The 27,167-nt window shown below is 36.9% G+C and overlaps 1 protein-coding gene across 6 annotated transcripts in view; it reads right to left on the minus strand.

The window, feature by feature from the left end:
* The window catches only part of CDK14 (cyclin dependent kinase 14), a 591,939-nt gene that overhangs the window by 191,750 nt on the left and 373,022 nt on the right, over nucleotides 1-27,167 (minus strand). For all 6 annotated transcript variants that reach the window (XM_065884381.1, XM_065884384.1, XM_065884382.1 and 3 more), the window contains one exon: nucleotides 5,033-5,126. In XM_065884381.1, the coding sequence (XP_065740453.1) occupies nucleotides 5,033-5,126 (94 nt within the window). The remainder of the gene's footprint in view (nucleotides 1-5,032; nucleotides 5,127-27,167) is intronic.

Below are 27,167 nucleotides of genomic sequence, written 5' to 3' on the forward strand. Positions count from 1 at the left end.
AAAGTTGCCAGAGGCTCTTTTCACACACACACAAATACACACACACACACACACACACTCTCTTTTAAATTCTGAATGATATATACACGGAAGAGAAACATTCTAACAACTGTACCAATCAAATAATGTACAATATGTTAACAAATAACTGGTGGATGAAACTCCATTGCAAACCAGAAGACCAGGAGACAGGGAAAAGTGAGCCTCTTGGGGTTAATCAACATTCAAAGGCAGGGAGAACTAGAACAGGCCCCCAGAACACAATCATGCCAGCCCCTCTGTCGTGGCTGCTGTACTCTGGGGCCATGAGCCATACAAACCCAGAAGCATCTGCCAAAGGTTTCAGACAGCTGTGCGATCACTCTCTGCCATTTGTTCAGCTGTTCTGAAGTGGCAGAAGAATGCTCCCAGGGTTCCATCAAGTAGAGTTCTTTTTCAATTCAGAACAATATGATTAGAATATGATTAGAATATTAGTTCTGATTTTGTCACTCTGAATATATATATTTACCTGGGTGAATACATCTACTGCTTATTTTCGCAGCTAACAAAGGTGAACAGAAAACATCGTGACACATTAAAACATGAGTAACGCTGAAGAAATGATATAAATCACTCTTTTACTGTAATAGCAGAGTTACTGCTTAGAGAAGTAGGTGCCCGTTCACCTGGCAATTCAAAATGTCTTGAATATAATTTGTCAAAATTCTATCACTTTCCTTCCTTTCTTGTATATGAGCATCACAATTTCAAGGAAAATGATTTAATGGTGAAATCTCAGACTGCAGTATAGCCAGCTCACCTTACATAGAGCAACACAGTTACTATGTTGTGGAAGTGAATGCACTGGACTTGTTAAGAATGTGAACTGCTCCTTCCCACCAAAGGAAGGAAAAAGAAAAAAACAAGAAAAAGAAAACCTTCAAAAGAAAAATATAAAGGCTCTAGTGACTGATCTTTGTTGCTTTTCACATAAAGACTCAGTGTGTAGGAGTTAATTATATTAGTCATCTTGGGTAACAAGCTTGAATTCTGTGCTTCAAAGTTATTAACCAACCACCTTTCTATATACAGTTCACAGGCAAATGAATGGACTTAATCCCTGTATTAAAACACAAAACAAAACGAACAATTCCACGTTTCGTGACTTTTCAAAGTTGATTAGCTCCTTGGCAATGCTTTACGAGAGGCCAGATACACAACTGCTGCTTTAGAAAAGAGTCTCTGGCAGTTTACATGAGAAGCCCGTGAAAGTGGATTTAATCACATTTAAAAGTTATTCCTCTTCAGACCAGACATAAAAGGTCACCAAGAAAAAGCATTTTTTCCCAGTGATTCAACCACATTGGGTTAGTAAAATTTCTACTTCCAATGATCGCACAACTCCTGAGAGTCTGCTTGTTTAATGTGTCATACGGCTAGCATTTGCAAATTTAAACAATTCAGGGGAGGAAATAAAATATTTAAGATGATAACATTTACTGTCAAAAGAAGTTTGCAGATTTCTCTCTCTCTTTTCTTTTTTGGTCACGTCTAATTCTTCAGGGTAAAACGTAACATTATTTAATTCTAAAGCAGCAATTTTATATAGATGAGGATCTTTATCTCCTGATTACCAAAGGACATTTTACTTGTAAAAATCATTACACGCGTAAAATAAACTACAGTAAATGAAGGAGTTATTACCATAAATCATGATGCTTATCCGCATTTAAGCGTCTCTGTGGTCTAATAAGAGCAAACAGTAGCTTGGTGTATCAATATTCCCATAGACAATTTACAATGATGTATTTCTCTGATTTATTAAAAGCCTAGTCATGGCTCAAAGGTCTCTGAATACCCATAAAATTAGGAAATAATTGTCATAAAATTAAGAAATAATAACAAAATCTCCATACAAGAAGCAATTCAACAAGATAGTACCTATTGGAAATGACTTACATTATAAAAATAATATTGAAAATTATAACTTTGACTAAGCTGTATCAATAAACTATGTTTTCATGACACAAAATTTTTGATACAACTGCTATAGAATATATCTCATTTATACAACCATTTCTTTTTCTTTTAAATTTACCCTGAAATAATGTATATGTAGGGATATTTCTTTCTATATAATTTCCCTTTGAAGTTTTCTGATTTCAAATATAGTAAATTAATGATTTTAGCATAAAAAATAGGTAATTTGACAAGGTTATATAAGTATTGTTCAATAGCTATCACAGTGAATAGTTAAGTGGAATCTAAAGTTTAGGAAATTATTATCAGAATATAATTAAGTGGTATTATTATATTTAAGCTTTAAATAAATTAAAAAGCTAAATATTTAAAGATATGTTTTTTGGCATAAAGATCTATATGATGCAAAGTATAGCCCATTAAAATTCCCTCTCCTGTCATGTTTTTCACAATATGTGAACAAGTTAATAAACTTGTTTGGGGAAAATAACTGTGGAAAGTTACTTAAAATAGCTGAATGAAAATAAAGGCTTGATTAGAAAAAAGGAAAAGAGAAATATGTTTATGTTAAATTTATGCTAAGGGCCATGAAATATGAATAAAGAGATTATTTTTCCTTGGCTGGGAAAGTTCATTTTATATCATTTCTTTGTAATATAATCTAGAGGCTCAATACAATCTCAATGAAATCAGTAAGCGACTTTCTTGACAACAGAGAGAAGGAAGTGTTTCATGAGTTTAGATGGAGGGAATGAAGTATAAGAATGGTCAATAGACTTATGAAAATTAAACTGTATTCAATTCAGGACTTTCAATTCTAATAATTTTTCTTAATTAATAGGATAACTGTGCAAAGAATATTTCTGACAGCGCTTTATAATAGTTAAAGACTATAAACAATATCAGGCTGATTAAGCAAATAATTCTCATCCATACGATGAAATACTCATCACTAAGAATGATGATAAGTTTCTGGATTTATTTTCCAATGAAAGGTGTTAACTACCTATTGTTAAGTGAAAAAAGGAAGTTACAAAATAGTATACAAGATACAATTTAATTTTTTTAACATGTGTTGAAATGGAAGATATATACCGAAATACTAAAAGTAATTTTCTCTGGGTAGTAGGACAAAGGGGTTTTTCAACTTTTATACTTTTTGACATAGTGGGAATTTTCCATTATAAGGCTGCATTATTATAATCATAAGACATTATTTTAACACTCTGTGTGGGAATTTATGGATGATAATAATAATTAAGTAAAACTGAAAGGAAGTGGATACAGACAGCCTCTGGGAGAAGAAACCAATAAGATAAGACTTTGAAGAAAGTTTCTATAATATTAGAGACTCTGCTGTTTGTCCACCCACTGTGAATACACAGGGATGCCTGGGGTATAGGATACTGCATGGTGGAATCACGTGTGCTTTGATTTTCTAGTTTTCATATTCCTTTTCTTATCATTTAATGCTGACATCAAGGTGAACACAGCAGTGATGGAGTCTCAATTCATATCACTATACCCTCCTGTGGTCCTTATACTTAATATGAAAGCTACATTTTAAGGGTGTACTTGCATAATCCAATAAGTGCATGTCTTCACAAGGTCCATTCTAAAATGTGCCCCAGTGATTTCACATGGGAGATTTATTTTTTAAAAGTATGATAATGTGGTTAACTGCTACAATGTATATAGTGTGACTCCTTTTAACAAAAAAAATTAATTTGTCTAGCTCTTATTCCATGTTTTAAATAATAAGTTTATATGAATATTAGCTAATGTGGAAGTTCCACTGAATGAAAATATCTGGTATAAAAATGATTTGATTAAAATAATAACAACACATCTATTGGGTATTTATTATGTGTCAGGCATAGTTCTAAAAGCACTTTATGTAATTAAGTTAATTATTCCTCAAAACAATCTATGAGGTAGGTTTTATCATTATCCCTTATTTTACCCACAGGAAAACTAAGGTTCAGAGAACTAAGTCCCTTGCCCAAAGTGACCAGAGCAGGTGACAAAACCAGCTCATCTGGCTACAGAACAAATTTTATTTTTATTTTTCACAGATTAACAAAAATTTTTTAATTTAAAATTTTAGAATAGTTTTATATTTATAGAAAAGTTGTGAAGAGTAATACAGACAGTTCCTATACACTCCTCACCAGTTTCCCTCATTGATGAAATCTTACATTACAGGGAACTTCCATCACACCTAAGGAGCGCACACTGCTATGCTGATATTAACTAACCTGCACGCTTCACTTGTATTTAACTCATTTTTCCCTAATGTTCTTCTTTTGTCTCAGGATTCCATGGAGGATACCACATTACATTACGCTGTCATGTCTCCCTAGCCTCCTCTGGGCTGTGACAGTTGTTCAGACTTTCCCTGTTTTTCATGACCTTGACAGTTTTGAAAAGTACTAGTCAGGTATTTTGTAAATGTCCCTCAGTTTGGGTTTGTGTGATGTGGCTTTCCAGATTAGGCTGGGGTTATGGTTTTCGGAGGAAGACTACAGAGGAGAAGTACCGTTCTCGATACGTTATACAAAGGGTACATACTACCAATGTGACTTATCTTTGATGATCTTAACCTTGAAGACCGGGCTAAAGTACCATTTGCCTGGTTTCTCCATTTTGAAGTTACTATCCTCCCTTCCCTTCTTTCCATGCTCTACTTTTTAGAAAAAAAGTTACCAATCAAAGCCCACATTTAAGTAGGCAGGAGTGGGAGGGAATAAGATACACCTACTTGAAGGGGGGATATCTATATAAATTATTTGGAATTTTTGTCAGAGCCTTCGTTTTCAACCCACTCTTCTATATTGCCTCTGACATCCTACCCTTTCTTACCATTTTGGCATATTATTCATGTGCAGTAGTTTAAAAACACAATTCTTCACTAATTTCCTGCTTTTGCAAAGATCCAAAAATATGTTAGAATTAAATGTGACAACCAACAAATTTGTTTGAAATTATTTTCCACTACCACTGTAGGATTTGTCACTGAGGGATGCATTCAAGTCCAATTTTTTTCAGAAGTATTCTGTAAATAACTTACCAGAAATATTCGTTCAAGTTGATCCTGAATGTCTTTCATTCCTGGAAAAGCAGCAACTCCTTGGATCATTTCAACAAAGATGCAGCCGACTCCCCTAAAGAGAGAAGAAAGAACTGTTACTAAAACATCAATATACTCTGCTAAGAATACTAAATCTGGAATTAGAACATCTAATTAGAACATCTAAATCTGAAATTAGAACATCTACTCCTACAAAGGAGAAACAATGAACAAATAATATTCTAAGTAAGTATAAAGGGCTGTGCCACATGTACCTAGATCCCTTAACTTTCCTTTCCCTTCTCTGTCTACTGCCCAGAAAGGACTCCAAGTAGATGCAACTACATAGGCTCAGAAAATGGTGCAAACCAATAAAATATAAGCCTCACTGACTACGTTACTCACAGGATATGGCCAAGAAACTCCTTAGCTTGATATAGAAAGCCTCCATAGTCTTGTTCTAACACCCTTTTCCAACTCTATTTCACAAATTCATAATGTATTATCCGCTATAGCTGTCCAGGGCTCAAAGCTCTCTTTGCATCAAAATCATTTGGGGAACTTTTAAAAAATGCAAATGATCTGAACACAAACCCCAGAGACTCTGTTTCAGTCAGTTAGAGGCAATGCATTGACTCGGGCTTCTCAGGTGATTTAGGGCAGCTACACTGAGGATCTCTGAGCCATACTGATCTGTCCACAGGCCAAGCATAAACCTATATAACTTGACTCACGTTACTCTAATACCTAGAACTCCCTTTTTCTTCATTTGTTTGCTCTTGACATGTAAATCCAACCCAACCTATATAATATAATTTAAATGTAATCTCTTCTACAAAGCCTTCCATGAACATTCTGCCAGACAGGACAGCTCCCTTTATGAGTTTATTTCTTAAGCTCTTATTCATTATCAGTCATCTACTATGGTCAAATTCTTCTGCCAGGCTCACAGTTCCTATCTAGTAAGGCAGTCGAGCATATCAGGAGACCTTGCCTCCCAGACCACAGAACCCAACAGGAACACCGAATCCATAGTACAGGCAGACAGCCAATCAGATACTTCTACTGAAAGTTTGGAGATAAAGTCACCTGGGACCAGGATGGAAAGAAACTAGCATATGTTGATGAAATAAGTCACATTAAAGGCAAAGAACTTGCAAGAATGACCACCTTCCTGCAGATGAAGTTCCCTGAATTGACCTGGTTCCCACCTTCTTAAGGCCTGGATATTCTGATAAACCAGTGTTTTTGCCAGATCTCTCTAACTTCTAGCAATTCTCTAGGATTTTTTTTTTTAATGGTTCTACCTTTAATGGGTTTATGTTGCCTGAAAGGATACTAATAAAATCATCAACATATTGGGACACTTCGTCAATTGCTGCACTCACATTCAATTTAGAGTGAGCAGTCCCTTGTGTATTTATTTCAGATCCTCTAGAGGTTAAACACAATGCCTTACTTCTCTATACCTGCCCCAGTTGTATGTAAACAATACCTTGAATTAAAGAAGTAATCCATTAGCAGAACTCTCTTCCCTATTACACCACATAATTGTTATCCAAATTAAACACCAATAGTATATACAGTGAAAATGACTGAAAACAAATGGTACTTTATATCATTAAAAAATTCCATTTAATAATGAATTAATTTCAAAATCAGTATTCTAGGGAGATGAGTTTTTATTTTTATTTATTTTAACATCTTTATTGGAGTATAATTGCTTTACAAAGTTGTGTTAGTTTCTGCTGTATAACAAAGTGCATCAGCTATACATATACATATATCCCGATATACCCTCCTTGGGTCTCCCTCCCACTCTTCCTACCCCACCCATCCAGGTGGTCACAAAGCACTGAGCTGATCTCCTTGTGCTATGTGGCCGCTTCCTACTAGCTAGCTGTTTTACACTTGGCAGTGTATATATATCCATACCACTCTCTCACTTCATCCCAGCTTATCCTTCCCCCCTCCCTGTGTCCTCAAGTCCATTCTCTATACCTGCGTCATTATTCCTGTCCTGCCCCTAGGCTCTTCAGAACCATTTTTTTTTTTAGATTCCATATGTATGTGTTACCATATGGTATTTGCTTTTCTCTTTCTGACTTACTTCATTCTGTAAGACAGTCTCTAGGTCCATCCACCTCACTACAAATAACTCAATTTCCTTTCTTTTCATGGCTGAGTAATATTCCATTGTATATACGGGCCACATTTTCTTTATCCATTCATCAGCCGATGGCCATTTAGGTTGCTTCCATTACCTGGCTACTGTAAACAGAGCTGCAATGAACATTGTGGTACATGACTCTTCTTGAAATATGGTTTTCTCAGGGTATATGCCCAGTAGTGGGATTGCTGGGTCATATGGTAGTTCTATTTTTAGTTTTTTAAGCAACCTCCATACAGTTCTTCAGAGTGGCTATATCAATTTACATTCCTACCAACAGTGCAAGACGGTTCCTTCTTCTCCACACCCTCTCCAGCACTGTTTGTAGATTTTCTGAAGTTGGCCATTCTGACCAGTGTGAGGTGATACCTCATTGTAGTTTTGACTTGCATTTCTCTAATGATCAGTGATGTTGAGCATCTTTTCATGTGTTTGTTGGCAATCTGTATATCTTCTTTGGACAAATGTCTATTTAGGTCTTCTGCCCATTTTTGGATTGGGTTGTTTGATTTTTTGATATTGAGTCGTATAAGCTGCTTGTAAATTTTGGAGATATCCTTTGTCAGTTGCTTCACTTGCAAATATTTTCTCCCATTCAAAAGACAAAGAGGATTGTCTTTTTGTCTTGTTTATGGTTTCCTTTGCTGTTAAAAAGTTTTTAAGTTTCATATGTCCCATTTGTTTATTTATTTATTTTTATTTATATTATTATTGTTTTTGTGGTATGCGGGCCTCTCACTGTTGTGGCCTCTCCCGTTGAGGAGCATAGGCTCTGGACGCGCAGGCTCAGCAGCCATGGCTCACGGGCCCAGCCGCTCCGCGGCATGTGGGATCTTCCTGGACCGGGGCATGAACCTGTGTCCCGAACCCGTGTCCCCTGCATCGGCAGGCGGACTCTCAACCACTGTGCCACCAGGGAAGCCCCATTTATTTTTTATTTTAATTCCATTTCTCTAGGAGGTAGGTCAAAAAGGATCTTGCTGTGATTTATGTCATAGGGTGTTCTGCCTATGTTTTCTTCTAAGAGTTTTAGAGTGTCTGGACTTACATTTAGGTCGTTAATCCATTTTGAGTTTATTTTTGTGTATGGTGTTAGGGAGTGTTCTAATTTCATTCTTTTACATGTAGTTGTCAAGTTTTCCCAGCACCACTTATTGAAGAGGCTGTCCTTTCTCCACTGTACATTCCTGACTCCTTGATCAAAGATAAGGTGACCATATGTGCGTGGCTTTATCTCTGGGCTTTGTATCCTGTTCCATTGATCTATATTTCTGTTTTTGTGCCAGTACCATACTGTCCTGATTACTGTAGCTCTGTAGTATAGTCTGAAGTCAGAGAGCCTGATTCCTCCAGCTCCGTTTTTCTTGCTCAAGATTTCTTTGGCTATTTGGTGTCTTTTGTATTTCCATACAAATTGTGCAGTTTTTGTTCTAGTTCTGTGAAAAATGCCGTTGGTAGTTAGATAGGGATTGCATTGAATCTGTAGATTGCTTTGGGAAGTAGAATCATTTTCACAATGTTGATTCTTCCAATCCAAGAACATGGTATATCTCTCCATCTGTTTGTATCATCTTTAATTTCTTTCATCAGTGTCTTATAGTTTTCTGCATATAGGTCTTTTGTCTCCTTAGGTAGGTTTATTACTAGGTTTTTTTGTTGTTGTTGCTGCAATGGTAAATGGGAGTGTTTCCTTAATTACTCTTTTCAGATTTTTCATCATTAGTGTATAAGAGATATCTGTGCATTAATTTTGTATCCTGCTACTTTACCAAATTCATTGATTAGCTCTAGTAGTTTTCTGATAGCATCTTTAGGATTCTCTATGTATAGTATCATGTCATCTGCAAACAGTGACAGCTTTACTTCTTCTTTTCCGATTTGGATTCCTTTTATTTTCTTTTCTTCTCTGATTTCTGTGGCTAAAACTTCCAAAACTATGTTGAATAAGACTGGTGAAAGTGGGCAATGTTGTCTTGTTCCTGATCTTAGTGGAAATGCTTTCAGTTTTTCACCATTGAGGATGATGTTGGCTGTGGGTTTGTCATATATGGCCTTTATTATGCTGAGGAAAGTTCCCTCTATGCCTACTTTCTGCAGGGTTTTTATCATTAATGGGTGTTGAATTTTGTTGAAAGCTTTCTCTGCATCTATTGAGATGATCATATGGGTTTTCTCCTTCAATTTGTTAATATGGTGTATCACGTTGATTGATTTGCATATATTGAAGAATCCTTGCATTCCTGGAATAAACCCCACTTGATCATGGTGTATGATCCGTATAATGTGCTGTTGGATTCTGTTTGCTAGTATTTTGTTGAGGATTATTGCATCTATGTTCATCAGTTATATTGGTCTGTAGTTTGCTTTTTTTGTGACATCTCTGCTTTTGGTATCAGGTTGATGGTGGCCTCACAGAATGAGTTTGGGAGTGTTCCTTCCTCTGTTGTATTTTGGAAGAGTTTGAGAAGCTATTAGCTCTTCTCTAAATGTTTGATAGAATTCGCTACGAAGCCATCTAGTCCTGGGATTTTGTTTTTTGGAAGATTTTAAATCACAGTCTCAATTTCAGTTCTTGTGATTGGTCTGTTTAAATTTTCTATTTCTTCCTGGTTCAGTCTCAGAGGTTGGGCTGTTCTAAGAATTTGTCCATTTCTTCCAGGTTGTGCATTTTATTGGCATATAGTTGCTTGTAGCAATCCCCCATAATTCTTTGTATTTATGATGCAGGGTCAGTTGTTACTTCTCCTTTTTCATTTCTAATCTTATTAATTTGAGTCTTCTCCTTTTTTTTCTTTCTTGATAGGTTTGGCTAATGGTTTATGAATTTTCTTTATCTTCTGAAAGAACCAGCTTTTAGTTTCATTGATCTTTGCTATTGTTTCCGTAATTTCTTTTTCATTTATTTCTGATCTGATCTTTGATGGTTTCTTTCCTTCTGCTAACTTTGGGGGTTTTTTTGTTCTTCTTTCTCTAAATGCTTTAGGTGTAAGTTTAGAATGTTTATTTGAGATGTTTCTTGTTTCTTGAGGTACAACTGTATTGCTATAAACTTCCCTCTTAGAACTGCTTTTGCTGCATCCCATAGGTTTTGGGTCTTCGTGATTTCATTGTCATTTGTTTCTAGGTATTTTTGGATTTCCTCTTTGATTTCTTCAGTGACCTTTTGGTTATTTAGTAGCATATTGTTTAGCCTCCATGTGTTTGCATTTTTTACAGTTTTTTTTCCTGTAATTGATATCTAGTCTCATAGAGTTGTGGTGGGAAAAGACACTTGATATGATTTCAATTTTCTCTAAATTTCCCAGGCTCAAGTTGTGACCCAAGATATGATATAGCCTGGAGAATGGTCCATGAGCACTTGAGAAGAAAGTGTATTCTGTTGTTTTTGGACAGACTGCCCTATAAATATCAATTAAGTCTATCTTGTTTAATGTGTCATTTAGAGCTTGTGTTTCCTTATTTATTTTCACTGGGGTATTAAAGTCCCCTACAATGATTATGTTACTGTTGTTTTCTCCTTTTTGTGGCTGTTAGCATCTGCCTTATGTATTGAGGTGCTCCTATGTTGGTGCATAAATATTTACAATTGTTATATCTTCTTCTTGGATTGATCCCTTGACTATTATGTACTGTTCTTATCTCTTGTAATAGTCTTTGCTTTAAAGTCTATTTTGTCTGATATGAGAATTGCTACTCCAACTTTCTTTTGATTTCCATTTGCATGGAATATCTTTTTCCATCCCCTCACTTTCAGTCTGTATGTGTCCCTGGGTCTGAAGTGGGTCTCTTGTAGACAGCATATTTATGAGTCTTGTTTTTGTATCCATTCACCCAGTCTATGTCTTTTGATTGGCGCATTTAATCCATGTACATTTAACGTAATTATCAATATGTATGTTCCTATTACCATTTTCTTAATAGTTTTGGGTTTGTTTTTGGAGGTCTTTTCCTTCTCTTGTGTTTCCTGCCTAGTGAAGTTTCTTTAGCATTTGTTGTAAAGCTGGTTTGGTGGTGCTGAATTCTCTTAACTTTTGCTTGTCTATAAAGATTTTGATTGCTCCATCGAATATGAATGAGATCCTTGCTGGTAGAATAATCTTGGTTATAGGTTTTTCCCTTTTATCACTTTAAATATGTGCTGCCACTCCCTTCTGGCTTGCAGAGTTTCTGTTGAAAGATCAGCTGTTAACCTTATGGGGATTCCCTTGTATTTATTTGTTCCTTTTCCCTGCTGCTTTTAATATTTTTTCTTTGTATTTAATTTTTGATAATTTGATCAATATGTGTCTTGGCATGTTTCTCCTTGGATTTATCCTGTATGGGACTCTCTGTGCTTCCTGGACTTGCCTATTTCCTTTCTTATATTGAGGAAGTTTTCGACTATAATCTCTTCAAATATTATCTCAGACCCTTTGTTTTTCTCTTCTTCTTCTGGAACCCCTATAATTGGAATGTTGGTGTGTTTAATGTTGTCCCAGTGGACTCTGAGACTGTCCTCAATTCTTTTCATTTTTTTTTTCTTTATTCTGTCCTGCAGTAGTTTTTTCCACTACTTTATATTTCAGGTCACTTATCCGTTCTACCTCAGTTATTCTGCTATTGATTCCTTTTAGAGAATTTTTAATTTCATGTATTGTGTTGTTCATCATTGTTTGTTTGCTCGTTAGCTTTTCTAGGTCCTTGTTAAACATTTCTTTTACTTTCTCCATTCTATTTCCAAGATTTTGGATCCTCTTTACTATTATTACTCTGAATTCTTTTTCAGGTAGACTGCCTATTTCCTCTTCATTTGTTTGGTCTGGTGGGTTTTTACCTTGCTTCTTCATCTGCCACATATTTCTCTGTCTTCCCATTTTGCTTAACTTACTGTGTTTGGGGGTCTCCTTTTCGCAGGCTACAGGTTTGTAGTTCCCATTGTTTTTGGTGTCTGTCCCCAGTGGGTCAGGTTGGTTCAGTGGGTTGTGTAGGTTTCCTGGTGGAGGGGACTGGTGCCTGTGTTCTGGTGGGTGGGGCGGGATCTTGTCTTTCTGGTGGGCAGGGCTGCACCTGGTGGTGTGTTCTGGGGTTTCTGTGAACTCAGTACGAGTTCTGCTAATGGGTGGGTCTGTGCTCCTGTCTTGCTAGTTGTTTGGCATGGAGCGTCCAGCACTGGAGCTTGCTGACCGTTGGGTGTAGCTGGGTCTTAGAGCTGAGACGGAGATCTATGGGAGAGCTTTCACCGATTGATGTCCTTAACTCTACTCTCCCATCTCAGAGGCTCAGGCCTGACACCAGGCTGGAGCACCAAGACCCTGTCAGCCACACGGCTCAGAAGAAAAGGGAGAAAAAAAATAAAAAAATAAAAAGTAAAAACTAAATAAAAATTTTAAATTATTAAAATTTAAAAACTTCGAAAGTAATTAAAAAAAAGGAGAGAGCAACCAAAGCAATAAGCAAGTCCTCCAACAATAATAAGTACTAAAAACTATACTAAGATAAACATAAAAATCAGAACAAGTCAGTCACAGACAGCAAACCCCAAGCCTACAGTTGCTCCCAAAGTCTACCACCTCAGTTTTGGGTTGATTCATTTTCTATTCAGGCATTCCACAGATGCAGGGTACATCAAGTTGATTCTGGAGATTTAATCCACTGCTCTTGAGGCTGCACGGAGAAATTTCCCTTTCTCTTCTTTGTTTGCACAGCTCCCGGGGTTCAGCTTTGGTTTTGGCCCCACCTCTGCATGTAGGGTGCCCTCAGGCTTATGTTCCTACCCAGACAGGATGAGGTTAAAGCAGCGGCTGATTAGGGGGCCCTGGCTCACTCATGCGGGGATGGGGAGGGGTACGGTAGTTATAAGTGGAATGCAGGGCAAGACTGCCACAGCAGAGGCCGTTGTGACATTGCAACAGCCTGAGGCGTACCGTGAGTTCTCCCAGGGAAGTTGTCTCTGGATCAGGGGACCCTGGCAGTGGCGGGCTGCACAGGCTCCCAGGGGGCTATAGATAGTGACCTGTGCTTGTACACAGGATTCTTGGTGGCTGCAGCAGCAGCATTAGCCTTTCATGCCTGTCTGTGGTGTCCAAGCTGATAGCCATGGCTCGCGCCCATCTCTGGAGCTCAATAAGGCAGTGCTGTGCCTTCTGTGGGCAGACAGGGAAGGAATCCCCTCTCCTTGCACACCCTGAAACAATGGTCTCTTGCCTCTTAGGCAGTTCCAGAGTTTTTCCCGGACTCCCTCTTGGCTAGCTGTGGCGCACTAGCTCCCTTCAGGCTGTGTTCATGCAGCCAATCCCAGTCCTCTCCCTGGGATCTGACCTCCGAAGCCCGAGCCGCAGCTCCCAGCCCCCACCCGCCCCACCGGGTGAGCAGACAAGCCTCTCAGACTGGTGAGTGCTGGTCAGCACTGATCCTCTGTGCGGGAATCTCTCCACTTTGCCCTCTGCAACCCTGTTGCTGCGCTCTCCCCCGTGTCTCCGAAGCTTTCCCCCTCCGCCACCCACAGTCTCCAACCGTGAAGGGGCTTCCTAGTGTGTGGAAACCTTTCCTCCTTCACAGCTCCCTCCCAGAGGTGCAGGTCCTAACCCTATGCTTTTGTCTCTGCTTTTTCTTTTTTCTTTTGCCCTACCTAGGTATAAGGGGATTTTCTTGCCTTTTCAGAAGTCTGAGGTCTTCTGCCAGTGTTCAGTAGGTACTCTGTAGCAGCTGCTCCACATGTTTATGTATATTTGGTGTATTTGTGGGGAGGAAGGTGATCTCCACGTCTTACTCCTCCGCCATCTTGAAGGTCCCCCTTGGCAGATGAGTTGTAACACATTGTTTTCATCAAATTTGAAGGAGATTAAGAACAAGAAGGTATAACAGGAAGACGTGGAATCCAACAAACACATCAAAAAAATATATACACGTGGAGCAATTCTCACTGAAAACTAACTGAAAACTCTCAGAAAGACTTATACAACCCATAAGAGAGACAGATATGTAATCAGATAGGAAGGGAAGAGAAGCAGTCAGGTCGGGACCTGTGCTCTTGGGAGGGGACTCAGAAGAGGAGGGAGATCTTCCCTGGGGAGTGAGCTGTTAGAGCCACATATTGGGCCGCCAAGCCCTGAGTTCCAACAGTGGGAAGAAAGACTCCCCTCAGCTGGTTAGAAAACCAGTATGACTCACACAGGGGCTGTAAGAAACCTGGACTCCACTTGTGAAGTGTGAACACACACTTGCTTACTCACAAAACAAGGTGGAGAAAGCAAATTGAAACTACACAGGACTCTGGCCAGTTTCCCATGACCACTCTGGCATGCGACCCAGCTGAGCCAAGTGTTCATTCTGGCCCCACTTGCTTTGCAGTGCAGCTCCACACTAGGTGAGGGCTGCTACAGACAAGCAGAGTGAATTGTTGTGAAGGATGGAGCCAGCTCAGAGCCAGTCAGCTCAGATCCCAAATGGCACCTGAATGGGGTAACAGTGGCCACTTCTGGCACCTAAGGGGGCAATGCACCAGAAGCAGTTCAGTACTCTGCCACAACCCACATCCAGATCCACACAAAGAATCTAGCCAGACCCTCTTGATCCAGCACTATGCCCTTCTGGGGCAAGGGTGCTAGTGCTGGAAGAGGGGAGAACACAGTCAGATGGAGTTGACCCAGCTCAGACCTGACCCTCAGAGCTTCTGCTCCAGCAGCTTGGGACCTGACCTTGCCCCCAGTAAACTGGAGTTTGCCACTAAGAATAGGGGAAGCCCCAGCTCACACCTAGCTCTTGCTCTAGCCACTCCATCTCTAGTCCCACTTCCTACCAAGGTGATAGCTGCCAGTACGCTCTGGGGAAAGACAAGACTCATGTTTACATCAGATCCAGTTCTCCCACCAAAGCCAATGGGCACAGACAGACTATATAAGGATGCTTCCACATAAGGACACCCCTTCAAGATCACAATAGGTAATGGTTTCACCTAATTTCCAAGAGACGGAGAAAGATAAGCAAAATGAGAAGACAGTGGAATTTGTCTTAATTAAAAGAACAAGAGAAAACCCCTGAAGAAAACAATAATGAAACAGAAATAAATGATTTGTCAGATAAATAGTTCAAAGATTAGTAATAAGACTGCTAATAGAATTAGGGAAAAGAATAGATGAACACAGTGAGCATTTTAACAAGGAAGTAGAAAATATAAAAATAACCAGTCAGAAATGAAGAATACAATAACTGAAATGAAAAACACACTAGAAGGAAGTAACAGCAGACTAGGTGATACAGAAGAACACATAAGTGATCTGGAATATAGAATAATGGAAATAATCTAATCAGAACAGCAAAAAAAATTTTTTTTCTTAAATGAGAATAGTTTAAGGGACCTCTGAGACGTCAAGCATACCAACATACACATTATAGGAGGACTAGAAGGAGTAGAGAGAGAGAAAAAAGGGTTGAAAATGTATTTGATGAAATTGTGGCTGAAAAATTCCCAAACCTGAAGAAGGAAAACAGCTATCCAGGTACAGGAAGCACAGAGAATCACAAACAAGATGAACCCAAACAGACCCACACCGAGACATATCATAATTAAAATGCCAAAAGACAAAGAGAGAATTCTAAAGGCAGCAAGAGAAAAATAAAGAGTCCTATACAAGGGAACCCTCATAAGGTGATCAGGTGATTTTTCTGCAGAAACTTTGCAGGCCAAAAGGGAGTGGCATGATATATTTAAAATGATGAAAGAGAAAAACCTGCAACTCTACCCAGCAAGATTACCATTTAGAATCAAAAGAGAGATTAAAAAAAAAATTCTCAGACAAGCAAAAACTAAAAGAGTTCATCAATACTAAAACTATCCAAAAAAAAGTTAAAGGGTCTTCTCTAAGTGGAAAATAAAAGGCTACATCAACAAGTAAGTATCCAGGAAAGGAAAAATCTCACTAGTAAAAGCAAATACTGTAAAGACTGGGGATCAACCACTTAAAAAAGCTAGTAGGAAGATTAAAAGACAAAAATAATTGTAAAATCAAGTATAACTACAATAAACAGTAAAGGGATAAACATGAAGATGCAGATTATGACATCAAAAACACAAAAGGTGAGGGAGTGGAGTAAAAAGATGTAGATCTTTTGAAAGGTGTTTGAACTTAAATGACTACCAGTTTAAAACAAGTAGATAGGGACTTCTCTAGTGGTCCAGTGGTTAAGAATCCACCTGCCAATGCAGGGGACATGGGTTCGAGCCCTGGTCCAGGAAGATCCACATGCCATGGAGCAACTAAGCCCATGTGCCACAACTACTGAAGCCTGCATGCCTAGAGCCCGTACTACGCAACAAGAGAACTCACCACAATGAGAAGCCCATGCACCGCAACAAAGAGTAGCTCCTGCTCGGTGCAACTAGATAAAGCCCGCACACAGCAACAAAGATCCAACGCAGCCCAAAATTTTTTAAAAATAAATTATAAAAATAAATTAATTAAAAAAATAACATTTGCATTTCCATGGCAAGATCCTTTAAAAAAAAAAGCAAGCAGATATAGTTATAGATCAACATATATGAACTCCATGGCAATCACAAACCAAAACCTACAATAGATACATGAAAAATAGAAAGAAAGGAACATAGGCATTCCACTAAAGAAAATCATCAAACTACCAGGAAGAAACTAAAAGAAGAAAAAAAGAACAGAGAAGAACTATATAAACAACCAAAAAAACAAGTAACAAAATGGCAATAAGTACATATCTATCAATAATCACTTTAAATGTCAATGGATTAAGTGCTCTGATCAAAAGACATAGAGTGGCTAACTGGATAAAAAAACAAGACCCATCTATATGCTGCTTCCAAGAGACTCACTTCAGAGCTAAAGACACACACAGACTGAAAGTAAGGGGATGGAAAAAGATATTTCATACAAATAGAAATGACAAGAAAGCAGGGGTAGTAATACTCATATGAGACAAAATAAACTTTAGCCTTTAACAAAGGCTAAAATGAAATACAAAGAAGGGCATTATATAATGATAAAGGGATCAATAAAAGAAGAGTTTATAACACTTGTTAACATATATGCACCTAATACAGGACCACCTAAATATATAAAGCAAATATTAACAGACATAAATGGAGAAATTGACAGTAATACAATATTAGTAGGGGACTTTTAGACCCCACTTACATCAATGGACAGATCATCATCTAGACAGAAAATCAATAAGGAAACAGTGGTCCTAAGTGACACATAAGACAAGTTGAACTTAATAGATATCTACAGGACATTACAACTGAAACCAGCAGAATACACATTATTTTCAAGTGCAGATGGACTATTCTCCAGGACAGATCACATGCTAGGCCATAAAACAAGTCTCAACAAATTTAAGGGAATTATATAAAACATTTTTTCTGACTGCAGTATGAAACTAGAAATCAATAACAGGGAGAAAAGTGAAAAAAACACAAACACGTGGAGATTAAATAACATGCTACTAAAAACCAATGGGTCAATGAAGAAATCAAAGAGAAAATCAGAAAATACCTCAAGACAAATGAAAATAAAAACAACTTTCCAAAATCTATGGGATGCAGCAAAAGCAGTTCTAAGAGGGAAGTTTATAGTGATACCAGTCTAACTCAAGAAATAAAAGAAAAATCTCAAATAAACCACCTAACCTACCATCTAAAGAATTAGAAAAGAAGAACATACAAAGCCTAGAGTCAGCAGAAGGAAGGAAATAATAAAGATCAGAGAGGAAATAAAATAGAAACACAACACACAATAGAGAAGATCAATGAAGCCAAGAGCTGGTTTTTTGAAAAGATAAATAAAATTGATAAACCTTTAGAAAGGCTCATCAAGAAAAAAAGAGAGAGGATCCAAATAAGCAAAATAAGAAATAAAAGAGGAGAAATAACAACTGATATCACAGAGATACAAAAAAATAATAAGAGAATACTACAGTCATATGCCAACAAATTGGACAACATAGAAGAAATGAACAAATTTCTAGGAACATACAAGCTGAACCAAAGAAAGAGAGAATCTGAACAGATCACTAGTAGTGAAAATGAATTTGTAATTAAAAAACAAAACAAAACAAACTCCCAGCAAACAAAACTCCAGGACTGGATAGCTTCACAGGAGAATTCTACCGAACATATAAAGAAGAGCTAATATATATTCTTCTCAAACTATTCCAAAAAATTGAAGAGGAGAAAAAAATAACAAAGCTCCCTGATATAAGACTATACTATAAAGCTACAGTAATCAAAGCAGCATGGTACTGGCACAAAAACAGACACTAGATCAATGGAACTGAATAGAGAGTCCAGAAATAAACCCATGCACTTACAGTGGGGTCTTTTTTTTTTGTATTTTGAATCTTTATAAATGAGTGGTTAATGGGGAAAAATTCAGTTTTCTTTAAAAATATATTTAAAGATATCCTTCCTGACTAACTAATACATTTGCATCTTCACCAGAATATCTATCACATGCTTTAATTTCACTGTTTTTGACCAAATTGACTGAAACCAAGGTTATTAAAGAACTGGAGCCTCAGTTTGAAATAATCTATGACAAAGGAGGCAAGAATATACAATAGAGAAAAAGACAGTCTCTTCAATAAGTGGACAGCTGCATGTAAAAGAAGGAAATTAGAACCGTATATGAAAACAAAAGAAAACACCTCAAAATGGTTTAAAGACCTAAATGTAAAACCTGAAACCATGAAACTCCTAGAAGGGAACATAAGCACAACACTCTTTAACATAAATTATAGCAATTTTTTTTGGATCAGACTTCTCAGGGAAAGTAAACAGAAATAAAAATAAACAAATGGGACCTAATTAAAGTTAAAAGCTTTTGCACAGCAAAGAAAATCAACAAAACAAAAAGGCAACTATGGAATGGGAGAAAATATTTGCAAATGATATGACTGATATGGGGTTAATATCCAAAATACATAAACAGCTCATACAACTCAATATCAAAAAAACCCCAAACAACCTGGTTAAAAATTGGCAGAAGACGTGAATAGACATTTTTCCAAAGAAGATATACAGATCACCAACAGGCACATGAAAAGATGTTCAACATCACTAATCATCAGAGAAATGCAAATCAAAACCACAATGAGATATCACCTCACACCTGTCAGAGTGCCTATCACTGAAGTCTACAAACAACAAATGTTGGTGAGGATGTGGAAAAAAGAGGACCTAGCGCACTGTTGGTGAAAATGTCAATTGGCGCAGTCACTACGGAAAACATTATAGAAGTTCCTCAAAACACTAAAAATAGAACTACCCTATGATCCAACAATTCCATTCCCAGGTATATATCTGAAGAAAACAAAAACTCTTATTGGAAAAGATACATGCACTCAATGTTTATAGCAGCATTATTTACAATAGCCAAGATATGGAAGCAACCTAAGTGTCCATCAACAGATGAATGGATAAAAGGGATATATATATATTTCACAGTATGTATTACACATACTATGAAATAACCATATAAAGAATGAAATTCTGCCATTTGCAACAACATGGATGGATCACTAAGCATAATGGGTATTATGCTTAGTGAAATAAGTCAGAGAAAAACAAATACTCTATGTTATCACTTATGTGTGGAATCTAAAAAATAAAGCAAATAAATGTATATAACAAAACAGAAACAGACTCACAGACACAGAGAACAAACTAGTGTTTTCCAGTGTGGAGAGGGAAGTGGGGGAGAGGCAGGATAATGGTATGGGATTAAGCGATACAAACTACAATGTATAAAATAAACTAGAAACAAAGATATATTGTACAACAAAGGGACATATAGCCATTATTTTGTAAAACTTTAAATGGAGTATAATATATAAAAATACTAAATCACTATGTTGTACATCTGTAAAACAATATTGTACATCAAGTACACTTTAAAAAAAATATAAAAAATAATGATAGTAATAATAATAAAACGTTAAAAAGATTTGAGAGACAAGAACTATTTTATTTGTGTATTTATTTATTTGTGTATTTATGTATGTATTTTATTTGTGTATTTATTTATTTTATTTGTGTATTAAAATGCAATGATATTCTTATAGATATTGGGGCTTCAGACATCCAGTTAGATCTAAAATTTCAATTTGATGCGTTTTTACATTTTTTATACCAAGAATTCTTTTCTAAGACTACTGAGCTACCTTTCTATTGTCTTATTATTTCAGTTTACATAAAATATCTTGAATCTTTAATAGCTACTGGCACCTTCCTTTTCTCTATTCAGAATATACCCTCTATTCTCCACCTATCGGCCTTAGTCCTTCCCACCACAAGCTGCAACTCTGAGTGTGAAGACCCTCAGCAGAACCCACATCCACCCCCATGGTGTATCTGCTAAGCTGGCTGGTGAGGTAACCGTTACACTGTCAGAACCACTTATGGAAATTCTTTTACCACTACTTGTGCTTGGTCCATAACATCTCCATAATATGATACTTAAAACAAAAGATAAATCTATGCTGCAATTCTACTCAGTTGGAATGAGATGATATAGCATTTCTATAGGCACTTATCTGCTTAGCTGGCTAAGGGATTTGGACTTTCATTTCTCATGGATGTTTCCTATTCTGTCATTTTTCAAAGATGCTTGAGGGTATAACTAATGAAGCTGAGAGAATTATATTTAAAGGATTTACAAAAAGAGACAGAAAGCACAAAAAATAAAAAAGTAGAAGTATAAAACATATCAACATCTTAACACAGCAGAATATTTTATTACTGGAGCTTCTTTATTGCTAAACAGCAATAAAAAGCCATTCAATTTAATATGGAGGGAGTATTGCCTGCTTTTCTCCCCCCCCCCCTTTTCTTTTGCTACCCTCCATTAACCCTGTGCTACCTCTCTCGATGGATTAAGTTGACTGCCCTGAGTGGTTTACTGAGAAAGAATTCATCCATTTAAGCTCTATACTTATGATATATAATTTTATTTCAGGAAATAAAATTTATGTATAAATAAATGTCTCCTTTAATTTGTTTCTATTGGGAATTTGAATCACTGTGTAATTATCAAGTGCTTAGACTAAATTTTTCAAGAAAAAGAACTGGTCACAAAAGCTTACAATTAAAGGTGTCACAGGATGCAGTGTGTTCAAAGTCTCATTTTAGGATTACTTACCAGGCAAGGTAATATATAAAACACCCACCCATGCTCACACATCTTTAATTCTTTTGAGCTCAAAATTTCCTAATTTAATTTATGCCACAGCTGTGTAAATATTTTTTTCATTATAATTCAAATCAAGATTTTAAGCAGAATTGATAATGCTTTGTCATTATGAGCAGAGACAGATAATTTTTTTAGTCCCAAAGGTCATACAATTTGGGAGTTCTCATTATGAATAAAAAATTAGGTACAAAAGTGAATTTAGGGTGAGAAAAAATAATAAAAAGAAACCATAAATTTTTTAAGGCTAACGAATATGGCAATAATACATAACTTGGAAAAATAATATAACATACTTATGAACTATCTGACACACCTCCCTAATACTTTTCTTTTTACAGTTTTGGCTATATAATGTTCAATTACCTATTCTATGATAATTCTATAATATATTTTTCTATAAAGAGAACACAGAGATAATTTAGTCATTCCTCTAGCATAATGATAACTTTTATCTTTTCCTGATAGTATGGAAAAAGTGTGTGTGTGTTTTTTTTCTCCCATCTTCACTTATTATTGGTACAGTCATGTAAACGTTTAGGACTGTTGTCAATTTGGGCAAAACGTCTATCACGTGTCTCTCAAGTATGTATGCTATAAACACAATAATTCTAAAACATTCTACACAATTCCCACGATATTGGATAATGAGGTGATGGAGCCAGGAATGGGACCCGTGCATTCCAGGTAGAGAAAACAGGAGCCAATAACTGAGGAATATTGAGAGAGCCAAGTGCTAGTGTTATGTATGGCTCTGCGTGGAAAATGGAAGAAAAAGTTAAAAAGAGAGCCATAGACCATATTCTACTCTAAGAGGTTTGTGTCTTATTCCTAGGCTAGAAGTTCTTGATTTTTGTCTATATCCCAATATTCGTGGTGAATAAAGTTGGACATAACCGTGGAGAACCCAGTTGTTTTACTAGCTTTGAGGGCAGAAGCAATTATAACCACTAGTTGTAAAGCCACCAGAGTGACAGCTGAGCTTAGTGACCTGTTTCCAAAGAGTCAGGTGGGGGACGGAGAGTAACATTATCATGGAGGAACCAGAAAAACAGTACCTTAACCATGTGTTCAAGGTTAACATCATCAATAAGTCATGTTGATAGCATAGAGTCTTGACATGATGTGATGAGACTCATGTCACTTCACCTCTATGGTCTTCCTTCCCAAAACATGAGACAAACCCAAACTGAGGGACGTTCTACAAAATACCTGACTAATACACCTCAGAACTGTCAAGGTTAAGAAAAACAGGGAAAGTCTGAGAAACTATCATAACCCAGAGGAGGCTAAGGACACATGGCAACTACATGTAATGTGGTATCTTAAACGGGATCCTAAAACAGGAAAAGGAAATTAGGAAAAAATAGTGAAATAAAAATAAAGTTTGATTAATAGTAATGTACCATTGTGGGTTTCTTAGTTGTGACAAATGTACCATAGTAATGTAAGATATTATCAATAGGGAAACCAGGTGAGGGTATGTAGGAACTCCTGTCTTTGCAAGTTTTCTATAAATATAAAACTCCTCTAAAATTAAAAATTTATTTTAAAAAAGGCGAAATGAAGGAAGGCAGCCATCTCCTTGGGACCATATATAGAATCAGTCATTTTAAGTGGAAGAGCCATGGCATTTTGAGTTTTCCCTATATGAGAAAAAAAGAACCTGTGTACATTTTTATAAACTTTTTCTTGGAATCAACATGAGCTGTCTAGTACTGCAGGCTAGAATGCGAAATGTCAAAGTTCGATCTTAAATAACTTGGGCAGCAAACTAATTAAAGATTAAGTAAGCTAGATATGAAGGTATTTGAAAACTGATGTACAAGCTCTATGGCAAAAGAATTCAAAATGAAAACATTTATCTAAACTACTAAATTTGGGGCAATGGTGAGGAGAGTGGAATGCAGAGAAAAAAAAAAATTTCCCAAGGAAGGGGCAAGAACTTCTCTCCATCAGAGTAGGAAACATCAAGTTTAATGTCACTTCCTTGGGAAGGTTTCCTGATCAACCACTAGGTTAGGTCCCCTAACTCCATACTTCTCATATGACTTCCTCCAACTCTAATTTATTTACTTGTAAATATAATGGGCACTATCATCTTTCTCAGAACAAGAATTTGGTCTTTCACTTTTAAAGATACAGTTCAAATGAATCAGAGAGGTTTTTGCAATATAGCAGCCCTCCCAGACCTGAATCAAACAGAGGTGGTCACTACAGTCCCCAGCTGAGATGCAGTGTAATGCATCTGATTATTAAAGTCCTGTTGGGATGATATGGTGCAAGATAACTTTACATCTTTCAACTAAAATAGGTTTAATTAGACCCATTACCTCCCATATTCAAATAATACCTGCATTTGACACATGACATTGCAAGTGGAGTATACTCAATTTTCCCAAAAAACATTGTTACAAGATGCTAAATAACCCAATAAGCAATTAACCCACATGATGAAGTATAAAACAGAACCTAGAGGTTATTATTTATCTACTTGACATGAACCTTATTTTGGTCACCAAAAAATAAAACATTGCTCTCCTTCTTCCTTAAGTCTCAGGGCAACAGTTTGGCTGAACCTCAAGAGATAATGTAGAAAGACTTTAATATTTTAAAATATGGTGCAATTAAAATCTCAAAAAGAAAAAAAAACCCTCCTAAATTTTAGCTTCCAATTTCATCCATTTATTAGCAAAGGCTTGAGATTCCTTAGGATAGAGAGCTTTAGGCAGAGAGTAACAGTTTCACCCTCAAGTGGCAGCATTTAGCCACAGAGACCAGGAGGGATCACGACACAGCACAGCCCATGCACTGGAGAGGGTGCAGAGGGGACAGCGACCCACCCAGCTCACAGTATGACCATGAGGGAGACCAGCCCCTTCTCCTACAGACTTCCCTAATTGAAAGTTATGAGGCTTCAATCAAGTTATCATTTACAGCCATTCAGAACCATCTGCACTGTCAAAACATTTGGAAAGAGGGCTGCAGATAAAGCCAGTGTCGGGCTGCATCTGACAGGAGGACAGCAGATGAACAGAACCATAACTCGCCACAAGTCAGTATTTTTGCCTTTCTCTTCTTCAGCACTATGATGGCACCAGAAATCTCCTCAAAGCCTATGTGTTCATTGAAAAAAAGCATCTGAAGTAGTGTTTCTCACTTTTTAATGTATACACCAATCACATGGGGATCTTGTCAGAATGCAGATTCTAGTCACCTAGGTCTGGGTTGAAGCCTGAGATCTTGCATTTTTAACAACCATCTCAGCAATGCCGATATTGCTGTTCAGAAGACCAGAAACTGAAGAGCAAGAATCTAAAGGAATCTAGGTTAAGTCTGTGTTGAAAGGAGTTTTATAACTCAGATTAATTCTCTAAATATGTATTCAGGCTCCATCCAAGGGAACCACAAAGAAACAGGAGACTAATAAAATAAGTTAGATTAAATGCTAAACACAATCTGAATTTAACACATAGGGATGCAATACTAACTCAGAAAGGTTTCATGTTAATTAACCTAATAGGTAATTTTATTTAGCCATGCTTCACTGAAATACATCATTATGTAATTAAAGGTAGTGCAATTTGATGCACAAGGTGGCCATTTATTTATCTTTTCTCTGTTGGAATATATATATTTGTAAAATAGAACAAAGAGGTTTTTTTTCCCCCTAGTTTAGCTTCTAAAAGATCAAAGTTTTTTAAAAAGTGGGTTTTTTTGTTAAACTTGTATGAAAATGTATTACACATAACAAACGTGATCTTTTCATTTTGGCATCTGCAGTATTTGAAAAGTGAAAGATTAAAAAATTACATTTCACATGTCCTTGGTAGCTACTGAAGGGACTGAACTGATTCAACTGTCACTCACCATTTACTGTGGTTAGTGCTTCATTAGGCACAGATAGGCACAATATATCTTAGTCAGATACTTCTATGGAGCACGCAGCTCTCGAGGAATGAAAACAAAACCAATCCAAACACTAGACTGTGGGTGAAAGCCCATCTCAGAGAACATTCAGTTCAAAACAATAAACTTTTTATATATGGGGATACGTTAACATTTATTTTTCAAACTATGAAACAGAATTGTATCTCTAAGAATTGTACTTACAAATGAGGCATGTCAGGACAAAACCTAAACAAAAGCAAAGAATGAAGTACAGGAACCTAACGTAGTTCCATAAAGCCAAGGCCCAGGGTGGCCCGCTGCTGACTGGAGAGGAGGGACCAGGCAGTGAGAGGGAGACCCTTACCAGCATCTACATCTGAAATAAGACTTACCAGAAAGATCTAGAAGCCTAACCACCTTAATGTACCAACTGGCAACAATGCTCATTAAGTTACAATGATAACTCTTGCTCATACATTTTAATATGCAGACATCTATGTTGATATATTTTAGTGTATGTATTTCAGTATACATATATTTTGGTACATATATATTTTAGTGTATATGTATGTGTGTACATATATACTTTATATATATTTATGCATAAATATATAATATAAAAAATGTATACTTAAAATATGTGTATATGTGTGTGTGTGTGTGTGTGTGTGTGTGTGTGTGTGTGTATATATATATATATATATATATATATATATATATATATATGTATTTTTTTTTTTTTTTTAATCACATTGCAAAGCTGTATTTTTGCTTTCTGGTGCAGTTACCTGAGCCAGAAATCCACAAATCATCTGAAACCCTTGCCCTTCCCTTATCACTCTCATTCAATCGAGTTGTCACATCCTAACTATTCCTAAATATTTCTCCATTCTGGCTTCCAACCACTTTCCCCCACTCTCCATTTTTTCCTTTTTCTCTACCTGTTCTTAAACTCTGTCCCTCTTCCCTACCCACAAATATCAGCTGTTTCACCCCCTGGTGGGGTACTTTTGTCCATGGCCTGGCCAATGTGTCCTCAACTCTAGCTTTGTTAACTTTGAAAGATGGCTCTGATGAGTCGGGCCAACTAATTACCACTTGGTGACACCTTCCGTGACCACCCCCCCCCAACCTATCCTCAACTATCCACCAAGGATAAATTTATCACCTTCCCCTCTGAGCCACCACTGTACTGACTGTATATCTGTGTTACAACTTATTACACTGTTTTTCCTTCTGATCTTGAAGGCATGGAAGGATCTTTCTCATCTTTATAAGCTCCAGGACCTAACCTGGTACCTGGTACAAAATAGGTGTTCAATAAATATCTTTCGAATAAAAGAATGAATGAATGAATGAATTATACAAACTATTCTCAGGAGTGTACACAAGAAACTGAAGTAGAGAAAGGAATTTGATTTAGAACTAATATCATATAAAATTAAACATTAGAAAAAATCAGTTCAGTCATTACATCAAAATATCTAAACCCTAACTTCATTTATGTCACTCTGAAGGAATTCCAATGGTCTCCATGGAAACCTCTGGTTCAGCAGTACAATTTACTCGATTTTTAAAATTTAGAAACAGAGGGACTTTAGAGAGTGCCTAAGACAATGCCTTGATTTTTACATGTAAAGAAACCATATTACATGTTTAAATGTCAGCCCCAGAACCTGAAGCTGTGACTCAGAATCCTGGGCCAGTGAGCCTTCGTTATGCCACGCCGCCTCCCCAGTTAGAATGACGCGTCTTTATTTGATCAGTCTGGTCAGATTAAAAAAGAAGAAACGGAGATGGCGAATTCGTTCTCATTCCTGGTGACATAAATGCTAACAAGGATAAAAATATCAAAAGAAAGTCTATAAAATTAAGGTTTGGG

The sequence above is a fragment of the Phocoena phocoena genome, chromosome 9 (genome assembly GCF_963924675.1).
Source record: "Phocoena phocoena chromosome 9, mPhoPho1.1, whole genome shotgun sequence".
Classification (NCBI taxonomy): domain Eukaryota; kingdom Metazoa; phylum Chordata; class Mammalia; order Artiodactyla; family Phocoenidae; genus Phocoena; species Phocoena phocoena.